Here is an 11,682-nt window from a genome sequence, read left to right as displayed (position 1 = left end):
ATTAACTGCTAAACAGACCACAATTAGATGCTATTTCTATTAAATTCTGCAGAAGAAAAAAAAAGTAGGGAGAAGGGGAAAAAAACAAAAAACAATGAGTGCGTTTTATGTTTACTCAAACTGTACCAGTGAAGCACTATTGCTCTCCTTCAACGTCTCTCTTCCTCTCTCCCTCTCTCTCATTCTCCCTGAAACATGCACCCGCGTGCGTGCGCACGTGCATCAATACCAACTTAGGTGCATGCGCGCTCTCCTTCTTTCTCCCTCTCGATCGCGCACATTCAGACTGGCAGGCGGACCAGTAACATACACGCACACACACACATACACACACTTTCCCTTAGCTGTGCTTTTGTGTTTTGTCAGAATTAATGAGAAAAGTTCCCTTGCCCTAGGGGTAATTAGTGTCCTTGGAGTTAAATAAGCTAATACTTAGACACCTCTGGCACAAGCAATTATGTTTGTGTATTGAATAATTGATTCAAAGAGGGGGGAAGGGCTGCTAATCAGATCTGAGCATAATGAATTGATTTAATTAACAGGGGAATCCGAGGGTCTCTGGAAACTGCGCGCATTTATTCAGTAGCAGCAGAGGCGAGCGCGGCACATAAACTGGGAGAGAGGCGGCGCGAGTTTGCTTTTAGCAGTTGTCAGATTTGCAATTGGATTTGTTTGAATATAGTTGCCGTTTCGGAGCAAATGAGAACGGGAAAGAGAGAATATTAAGAAGCGAGGAGAGCTCAGCCGTTCAGTCTGAGCGTCTGATCCGACCGTGTGTGCACAGTTACAGATAGGCGACACTAGATTTGTATCGCTTTTCATTGTTTTTGCCCCCCTCCTCCTCTTTTTTCTTTTTTTATTCTATTCGCATGGAATTTATCAAGAGCAACCGACGCTGTTTGATCGCTATTTGTTTGCGCTGCACTTCAGTCCGGATAGGGGTTTCTCGTCGTGTTTATCGCCGTATTCCGTGTGTGAATTATTATTGATAGGAGGGAGAAAACGCGCAGACGGCAATTCATCTTTCCAGGGTTTCGGTTTATCGAGGCGTAGTCTAGTCAACCGCGCGTTTCAAAGCCATTTCCAGGAGAAGCTGTGAGCACACCGAGCGGTGCAGCCTGCTGGAGCCGAGGACGGATCGCCCGAGGAAGGACTCCTCGTTCCTCAGGACGATGGTGTTGGACAAGGAAGAGGGTGAGTAACGTCTACCACCGTAGGATGCTATAACCTAGGGAGTAACGCGGCAAACTAGTGACATTTTACACACTGAGTGTTTTTTCCCCGGACCCTGTGCACCGGCAGCCTCCGCTTAACGCTGGCTTTTTCAACCCCATTCAGTCACGATGGGGTCCGGGCGATTTTTTCTCTTCCCCTCCCCTCCTTTTTTTTGTTAACTAACAATATCGTATGTCCTTTCTGTACCACGAAGTTGATGCGCTCTTCCACAAAAACCCTACAAATGCCAAACTGCAGTTCAGTTAGGGAGAGTTTATTATAAACGGGATTTGTTTGCAGCTTTTTTTTTCGTCTTTCTTTTTTTTGTGTCTTTTTTGTCTTTCTTCGTGTGAGCCAGAGTTTGATGATACTCCACACAGACTGCAGTGCATGTGGCTCCTCTTTTCTTTCCTCCTCCTAAGTGCTTTTTGCGTCTGTGAAGTTGGCGAGGCAGCCTTTGACATCACCACGGGATGGGAGATGACAGCAGAGTGCTTTTAACTTGATTGCAAATTATGGATAGCGCCTGTGCAGCGTTCGCTCACTTTCCATCCAAATAGGCCTACTTGCATTACTTATCTATTTCAATGTATTTAGGTTAATGGGCGAGGCAATCTAATTAATTTTAATTTAAATCAAATTCGCCTCTAATGACGTCCCATTTTGGATTAAGCCGATGTTGAGATGTGTGCAGTGCATCCGTCACATTCGGCTCTGTTTAGTGCATATGCTCTGAACACATTTGCACAACCTGATTGAGATGAACTAAAAACCAAGTAGGTGTGTGTTGCATGTCTTTATTCTGTCACTTCTTTAAGAGTATTTTGAGGTCGATTTGCTGACAATACAGACCACCTGCTGGCATGCACGCTGACAGCCACCACAACCATAAAACACTTCTTTTTTTCCCATGTGTGCCTGTGTGTGTGCATGTTATTTCTCAAAGTACGGAATATTTCTCTTGTACGCTCCAGTTTATGCAGGACTCCTCCTCCTCCAAAAGTAATGGATGCATCTGTAACCCATTATTTATGTTTGAAAATGGATCTTTCATTCATCTTAGAGGAGCATCCTTTCACTTACACATCCAAAAACCAATAAAAGGACTGCGGTAGAGACATAAATTGGTCTGTCTGGCTGAATCTATGTTGTGTTGCTAATGTACTCAAATTAACTCAACTGTAAATTGTCTCCTTTGGATGTCTGTCTTGCTAAAAGTTCCCTATATGATTCATGATTCAGATTGCTTTTAACAGTTATTGGCTAAGCAATATGGTAAATGTACAAGGTGATGCAAATGGCATTAGTGGGAAAGGATGCACAGGAGCATGTAATGCAGTCAATACTACATTAACTACTGATGCCCAATTACAGAACCAGGGAGAGAGGCTTTTAGGAGCATTAGGACTTGCAGAAAAGCTGAGATCACCTGCTGCTCATTGCCTAAAAGCTTCACCCTTTATTTGCTGGGTCCAACCAGCAGCTCCAGCATTTTGGCCAGGTTGTCAGCAGAGCGGCTCGGATCTGGTCTCTTTCTCTATGATGCCTCTTAGCGTTTATTGGCTCCAAAGTTATAGGCTTGTCAATTCAACCTTCACGTCTAATGTATCCACTTAGTGCCTGCGCAAACAGATGCACGCGTATGTGGCAGTGGAGGTGTGGGTCTGGGTGGCCACACGTGTGTTTATGTGTGCTTACTCTGCGTTGCTGTTTTTTTTTTTTTTGTTAGTTTATTTGTTTTTTGTTTCCTTGATTGATGTACTACTATGCCCGTGTGCGAGTCGCCTAAGTGTTCATATTTCAGTCCTTGCGCGGGCTATAAAACAGATCATCAGTGTGTCTGTTCTCGTGTTCAAAGCCAGCAATCCAAGTTGGCAACAAAGTAATGATGCTGCTTGTTTGGCAGACCGTTTTTGAACTCTGACTCCTCTTAGAAAAGTCTACAACAATTTGTGCTGCAAAAGCAATTACCAGAAACGAGCCTCTGTGACTGATACCAGTTCTTTTCCCACTGCGCAAGTTTGTCTCGAGTCAAAAATGTAAAATAAAAATTTGTGACGCACCCCTGTCAGTTGTCATTGAAATCTTCATTCTGAATGGTTTCATGTTGGATGCAGATACCTGTGGATACTGTGTGTAAACTTAGCTCCTTACTCTCAGATGATTAGGTCATTATCCTTGTATGTATATTATCTGGCAGAGCCCTGAGTCTGGGAGCACAGAGGACGACTGCAGTAGGAACACAGGCACTGCTCTGTGAAGTGACCTAATATGCAGGTTATAGTGGGCAATGAATAGCAACATGTACCAAAATATTCACTGTCAACATTTTATTTTACCCTGCAATATGAGGTTCCAATTTGCGTATAATTTGAGAGGGGTGGAAAAAGCAACTCAGCCGTTTTCTCTCTTTCTTCGTACACTGCAGGAGAAGAAAGTGGGTCCACGCTGAAGGCATCTTCCTGCTGAACATTACCATAACTACAGTATACTCTTTACAGACCTGAACCAAAGGGCGGGGGGGAGAAAACAGGAGAAAAAAAACCTCCAGCTACTTATAAGTTTCCAGTTACCTGTGCTTGTTAATTTAAGATCCTGTTATCAACCTGTCCACTAAAAATGTGTACATTCATAAAGCGTGTGATTGAAAAGCAGTGCTCCAGATGAATACAGACTGGCGATCTTTCTGTCAGCTGCTGTAATAAAACTTGGGCTTCGGGCTCCGATTTTTATTTTGAAATAATAAGGATTGCTTCATTCTTTACCAGTGTTACCATGGTTATACTGTCTTGTAGCGATGTTATATTGATTTAGAAAGTGGACAGTAATATTTCTTTTCTGTTATTTGCTTTCTGAGGGTTGATTTCTAATTTCCAGTTGGAGATTACTTTTATATGTTCCTTAAGTCTTTTCACTTTTACAAAGGAATGCAATTTGCTCTCTCGTATTTGCTATTTTCTCAGCTTATTGGTTTGGTCTTACTTCAAAATTAAACTTGCCCATTTCAAATATTGAAATTACATCTGGTTTTGGTGCTCTAGGGCTTGAACAATATTACAAACACATTGCTTCGTTTGATATTTCTTAAGTCAGTACAGTTTTTTTTTATTAAGCTTTATTATAGGCACCTGCATTGCCTGTATTGAACTTTTTCTCCTCTTACACACAGTTTGTCAGGAGGCAGTTGAGTATTTGAAACATTTACAAAGTGTAACCTAGTGCTTTTTTAAATGTATTTTTTTATAAATATGTAACAAAATGGTACCAAGAAAATACATGTGCGTAAATAGCACAATATACCCTGCACTGACAAGCAACAGTCTTACACCCTCACTGTTTTGGCTGTCCATGTAAATCATTTCACTTTATTCATTTTAGCTGAGCTCAGAAGAAAAAAATATGCACACAAAATCGTATTAATACAATTTTCAGCTGCGAGTGTTTAATTCCATCTAATCTGAGCCTGATCTTACAAATGCAGAAGCCTCACAAGAGACAGTTTCGTCTGTCACCACTAAAACCTCTAGATCCCTATCAGTCCTGATCGTTTCATATTTTACGAGTGCGGGAGATTTGTATCACTTTCCATGATCTAAGTGGAATTCAAAGAGACTGAACTGAGACTTAAGAGACGCGTGTTAGCGAGCGCGCCCACCTGCCTCCGATGTAAATTGCTGCACTCATCAGTGTGGCACACAAACTCAATTATGCACTCTTGAGCTGTAAGAGCATCCCTTTTATTATTGCCAGAGGCCACATGCTAGCTATGTTATCATACAAATTCTCACAACAAGATCTGCTGCCACCACATGCATCACAGAGAACAGACCATCCCTGTTGTGTTGTCCCAAGTCTGACCCCCTTTTTTGTTTTTGCCTTGTTTTTATTCACTTCAAAAACGATGTTTTCAGCATCAGCAGGAATATTGCGAGACTGGTGAGATTCAGCCAGTAGAAAATGAGCAGGACCAATGCAGCATTTTCCCAAATCTGCATATATTCTAACAAGCTGAGATGAGTCACAGACACTGGGGGAAACCTTGTGTCTTAGTGCAAGTTCAGAGGCAAATGCAGAAGAATACATCTAAAAATATTAGATGAGCCGCTTTACTGGTGTCAACACTGATTGAATAACTAACACAATACATGCGTATACACTGTATATACGATACTGCTTCATCTGTTTGAACCTGTTGAAAGCAAGTCTCACTGCTACCTGTCACCGTGAAGCCGACTCCCTCCAGCAGTTATTGACTGCGCTCATGTTTACGTGGCGAGGGGGGAAAGAAAAAAAAACAATACACTGATGCCTCTGCAAACATACATGTACACACTTCCTGCAACATCTCATCAGTTATTTTTTTCCTGCTGTTGTTTTGTTTTTTAACATTAAGTTATTTATTCACCTGTTTACCGGTTGCATGCTCACGGCTGCTGCTTGTGTGTCGTTCTGCACTCTGTAAAGCTCATTCTTTGCTCGCTGAGAGAAAAGAAAATCATTTCTCCTTTATTCTGTCATCATAGGCTTAGAAAAGGAAGACAGGAAACATGGGAGAGACGAATGACATGCAGCAAAGTTCTTGAGATGAGCAGATGTCAAAACTACAAAGCCACCAACTATCGTTCTTCAGCAGCTTTGCTACAATGGGGGGGGGGGGGGGGGGGGGTGACATTTGGAAAGATTTTATACCTGAAATATAAATGGATGTTTATGTTTGTTTGATTACGATGGTGCGTCCTGAATCATGTTTGACCCGACTCTCGAATCCTATCAGCCTCTTAACGCCGTCTTGTGTCATAAATCAAACTAACCTACATTTTATTTAAACCCTCCTGATTTGATCCCTTGATGCACATTTTTAAAAGTATGCATACATGTGTTTTTTTTTAAATCGCAAAACCCTATTTGGAGATTTTAAAAAATCTATTGACTATATCAGTATGACATATTGATTACTACTTACTCCTCCTTTTTACTTTCATACCAATAATGCTTTGTGCAAAGGTAACAAAGAAATCCTAATTGTGTATATGTTTTTTTTTGTTTGTTTTGATCTTTCAATCCTTCATCACACTATCTAGGAGCACAAATCCAGTCATACAAATTCAGGAAACCGGATCTCAGATGAGATAAACCTTTGCCACTGCCCTCACTAAAAGTCATCAAAATTGGCCAATAGGTGCTTGGAAATCAACAAGGCGTTATTAGCCTATGCTGCCTTTCCTTGCATGCTCGCTCTATAGTTTTTGCCGTTGTCATATTTCCCGTTTGCAGAAACCCTGATTGTTGTACATTTTCATCTGTCTCTGGCCCTGCCTGTGCGGATTTGTTTCTTAGGGTGTAAGTGTTCACTGGTCAGTGAAAGAGACTTTGTTCCTGTAAGTGTAAGGAGCAGCGCAGCCTCTAGGGGCTGCTAGCGGGGCTTTTAAACTTTCAGACTAACTTCACTCCACTCTCAACTTCTGAACAGATTTAAGCAGATTCAATGTTTCTGAAAAATTAGTTTGATTCTTTTAGGGCAACTTAATTTTGTCATAAATTTGCCATAAACCTTTTTGTTCTAATGTTTTACACAGCTTAAAATGACACGTATTGAAATACTTAAACTGATGCTTGAGTTTCTTTTTTATTTATGCCCAAAACATCAAAATTAAAAGCTGATTTATAGCATGAAATAAAGGAATCCAAAAGAAAGGAGGGTGGAGCCACACACTTTATTAAGATCTTGCAATTATCTTGTTGGTAAATAGAAGAGCCTGGGTGCCTTCACTTAAATAAGAGCCAACTTGCTGAGAGCTAACCCCTCATTGGTTGACCTTTAGGTAATAAAATCTTAAATAGCTAATTAAAGCCTGTGATTAAGACAGCCTTTTTGTTGCCCCTTAGAGTTAACAGATTAGGCTTTTGATATTGACTATCTGAGTATTTGCAAATACAGCTTCTGATCAAATAATGCCATTTGTGTGCGTGTGTGTGTGTGTGTGTGTGTGTGTGTGTATTTTCCCAATGAAGTTAAAGTTAAACCTGTTCCTCAGACACTTTTGGCCCCCGTTTCAATCACATTACCTTTCATTTCATTTTATTACATTTCATTTGACCAGCCATTTGATTTTAGCCAGCAACAGGAATTACTCCTAGAGGGAATGGCAGAGCTCTTTTATATTACGGGGTAATAAAATAGTATTCAAACGTATTCATTAAGACCATTTTCATAATGAAACATCAAATATCCTCTATGGCGTTTCCCTTTTGAGAGTTTTGGGACAGGCCTGACTTTGCGAGACAGCTTCTTCATGAAGACCTCTTTCTCTAATTGTGCACCCAACCTCCCTCATTATTTACCCCATCAGGTGTGGGAGTAGGTGCTTGAATGACATTAGAGGCCTGTGCTGCCAAATAACTGCCCCCTGTGGGGAATTTGCATTATTCAAGATTAAAGAACCTCACATAGTGCACCACAGTATGGTGTTCCTTCTTCCCTTCCATTTTCAACACACCGAGGACCCTGAATGGCACACCTGTCTCCTGGCATATCCTTTGAAATAATAAGTGTGCAGTAATTGCTGGGGAGTGGGAAGGATTTCGTACATCACTTCCTGACCTCATGAGTGACACAAACTTTAGAGGGCTCCATTTTTCCATCTCCAAATGCATTTTTAATGTGGACTGAAAAGTGTTTGTGCATTCTGTTCCGGATGGCGGAAAGTGGCTGTGACGGGTCTAATGGTTTGATTTCTTTCTTTCTTTTTTTCTTGACAGGAATCAGAAAGTGGCAGATAAGATTGCCTCTTCTATAAAGGTTTAAAAGTATTTAGTTTAACAATATATAGATTTAAAAAAAAAAAAAAAACTTTATTCAATCTCAAATGGAGACTCTGGGGGAAATGTCAGTTGATCTTGTGCCTACTGTACTCAACTGAGATGAAGATGCATTCACCTTCCCGATTATTGACAGCTTGCACTTAAATGAAAAGCTGCAAAATGGCAGGTTTTGAGAACTAAACACCTTAGACCAACGGCAGACAAAGCTCAACAGTGAGCCCACATGTGATTGGCTGGATGAAATATCAAATGGTCTCCTTGATCTGTCAACACTGACAGTCTTCCTGCTTTAAGACCTCTCTTGGGGTTTATTTGGAGTAAAAATGCACGATCAAACCATGGCTGTTTTTTGCGTCTCTTCTCCTCCTCCTCATTCATCTTAATCCCCCACTCTCATTTTCTTTTTCCTCATTCTTTCCCCCTCACTCTCTTTCTGCTGTTGACAGCTTACCTTGCAGAGCTCTAATCTCAACCTACTACTGAGCAACCAAGTGTTGGAACAAGTCGCCTTCTGTAATAATTTGGAAACTCTGCCAGTTTCATGTCTTGAAAAAAAAAAAGCAGCAATGAATTTAATTAGAAAGCTGTTGCATATCTCTGTGATACATTTCTTTTAATTAACCCCATGTGAATAAATTAAAAATAATAGGGGGCTGAAAAGTGTGGAAAAAAAGCACCCTAATGAAGTTTTCCGTTAATTGGGATGGAGTGTGCAGCCAAACCACAGTGAGTAGTGAGCACCAGGAGCTAACAATACCTTCTGTAAGCCTTTAGAAAAAGGGCCTAGGGCCTTCGTGCTGACTTCAAGTGTAAGAAATGCACCTCTGACGTGATGGAAATGACCGTAGGCTGGGAGAAAAGGCAGCCCTGTTCCAGGCTGCTCTGCTGAGACTCCCCATGCCGCGCTTGAAGCTGGGCCAGTGTTATTGCAGCCCTAATGTGCCTGACTCATTTGGAGCGGATCAGGAGTAATTATGGTAGGGAAAGTGGCTGCCGACCGTGGGGGTCAGGACACTTGTAACATGTGAAAAGAGCAATTATTCCAGGAGACAAAACCCTCCCTTATCCTGGGCAGTGCCAGGGTCAATACAAGGGATGGCTGGGCTCCGTTTCAGCGGGGCTTATTAGCCACAGCAAGCTGCAAAGTTTGAGAGAGTGCATCTTGTTAATGAACAGTCCCCTCCTCAACTGCACCAGCCCTGTCTGCTCTCTCCCACTTACTGTGGGTGTTAATTATGTCATAATCATAGCATGCATACAGTCCCAGAAATCACCTCACAGACCCTAGCATTCATACACAACCATCTGGAAAAGTAGCATGCCGCACGGTAACATAGAAGGCTCTTAAAGCAAATTATGAGAGGGGGGAAAAACAAAAAAACACAGCCAGTATGAAATGTAATATTGACTTGGGCCTAATTCGAGAGAGCATATGCACGTGTTCATGCATATCTCTTCTTTTGCTCCTTGCATATGCGCCAGCTAACGATAGGCACATGATTCAGTGTTCTTTATTTTGTTTATCATTCAGAATGCGCTCATCACTCTGCTTTCGACTGACATGTCTATTCCAGCTGATATTATTACCAGATGTCTTGTATTTTGTCTCGGAGATATAAAAACACGTCTACGGACTCAATTACAGCAATGATGGAAGCTGAATGAAAAGGGGCTGATTTATGCGCACAATAGCAAGACATCTGCATGAGATGCCTATTAACCTCAGTGGCAGACACCTTGGCCCAGGGACAAATTTTATTTTCCAATGCCAAGGCCACAACATGGCTGAAGCACAAAACACTTGGATAAAGAACTAGACCAAAATCAGCACAGTAAGTTTGGATTTTTTTCTACTACTTCTTCACTTTTTTGAGTTATTGAGTCAGCATCGTTTGTGAGCTCATGCAGCAGTTAAAGACTCGGTTAATATCCGGCCCGATGTCCTTGTGCAGGAGTGGTTTGAATAAAGGAGAGGGTGGTGGTGGTGGGGATAATGACACATGCGCTCTGTTCCAGATAAATGCAATCATTTTGCTAATACAGTATCTAATTTCCCCGAGCATCGCGCTCTGTGTATTCACCACGCTGGTGGCTAACGCGTTCTTATTTAGTGCAGCTGGGAGTTGGAATTATAGGGGCCCCTAAGAAGAGGCCCACCCAGGGCCAGCTTCCACTTCCTTGAAAGACCACCTCCCTCCCCATGTGTCAGGAAGGCTGAGCGAGTCTCATCAAGATCCTTTACCTCCCCGTGAACCAGCAAAGTCTGCATCGCACCATGGCGTCAGAGCTTTTAATTGATCAAAAGACATTTAACAAACAGAGAAGCAGATGTAACTGTCCTTTCTGCCATTAAAGGTTGAGTGCCTGTGAGAGCAGCTGTTCCACTGGGAGTGTGTGGGTGTGGGTGTGTGTGCATGCACAGCAGTTGACTAGTGAAGGCGGTGAATTGTGAGTTCGTTTCCCTATCAATGAGACCAACTGGCTAATCAACCTTAAAATTATATTGTTTTATTGCTATTTCTGATATGAAATCCGTTTAGTTCTTAGTGAATAAACATTACTGTCAAGTTTTTTTTTCTTTCATTGTAAATTTTAATATAAGAAGAAACAGTGCTGATTTTAGCGGGTGATTATTCAGACTAATATTATCATTCCCACACCTTTACGCCCACAGAAGCTGATACAAGACTAACCAGTCTTCCTTTTTAGTCTGCATGAAATGACACCAGCATAGCTGATGGTGGCTCCGGGATTCGTATTAAATTAGTGTATGCGGAATACCATTCAAGCACCTGCTCATGTTTTAAAATAGCAACCAACACTCTAATGGTAATGATGGGGAGGGGAAAGGGAGTTTGGGGCAAAATTGTAGGGTTTTTTTTGTTTTTTTTTTGTTTTTTTTTTTTACAGGTTTTTCCCATGTCTGTGTGATAATTGTATTTTTCCATTTTCCTCCCTGTATTTCCTTGAGTGCTCCATCCAGCGGTTTTCTTTTTTAAAACCTTAAATATATCAGAAAGGTTGTGGACTGATGTGATTTTGTTGATAGCTCTACAGATGGAAGTGTAAATTGGGGTAACAGAAATCGGATGCTATCTATAATGGGAAATACATGCTTTGACAGACTGCTTGGCTTGAGTAAAACTAACGTAAATATTCCCTGAAAGATACAATCTTTAAAGGGGAGGAAAAAAGCAGGGAGATGACAGGCATTTTCACACAGTGCTAATGGCAAATTAAATTTCTCCTCAGGAAGGATATTGGCAGGCCAAGTGCTGTCTCTCCACTTTGAGGGGTAAAATGCATCCCTTGTTGGAGAATGAATCGTGATGTGGAGAGGCATGCTTTTGGTAACATCAAATGACACTGGAAGGTCAGTGGCACTTGTATCTGTTAAATGGATTGGATTAAGTGGAGGCTGCCTCCTAGTCTGCTGCTTCCTTTCATAATGCAGCTTTTCTTTCTGGGACGGGTGGCAAGCTTTGGAGGGTCTGTTCTACTCACCGTTTCACAGAGCGCCGGGAGTGGTGACAGGTGCAAGAAAATGTCTCATGGCCATTAAGGAATTGAAAAGACATTTACTTTACACAATCATTTTTTTTTCTGTCACCGCTCTTTGTTTAGTAGGTTTTAGCTACTGCTTGC

General features: G+C 41.6%; 1 protein-coding gene across 1 annotated transcript in view; it reads left to right on the top strand.

The window, feature by feature from the left end:
* The first annotated feature begins 286 nt into the window (after nucleotides 1-286).
* The window catches only part of lmo1 (LIM domain only 1), a 29,252-nt gene continuing 17,856 nt past the window's right edge, over nucleotides 287-11,682 (top strand). The window contains exon 1 of the mRNA XM_085158115.1: nucleotides 287-1,194. Within this exon, the coding sequence (XP_085014241.1) occupies nucleotides 1,173-1,194 (22 nt within the window). The 5' untranslated portion in view covers nucleotides 287-1,172. The remainder of the gene's footprint in view (nucleotides 1,195-11,682) is intronic.

This window comes from Neolamprologus multifasciatus, chromosome 1 (assembly GCF_963576455.1).
Source record: "Neolamprologus multifasciatus chromosome 1, fNeoMul1.2, whole genome shotgun sequence".
Taxonomy (NCBI): Eukaryota; Metazoa; Chordata; class Actinopteri; order Cichliformes; family Cichlidae; genus Neolamprologus; species Neolamprologus multifasciatus.
This window is presented reverse-complemented; position numbering and strand designations above follow the sequence as displayed.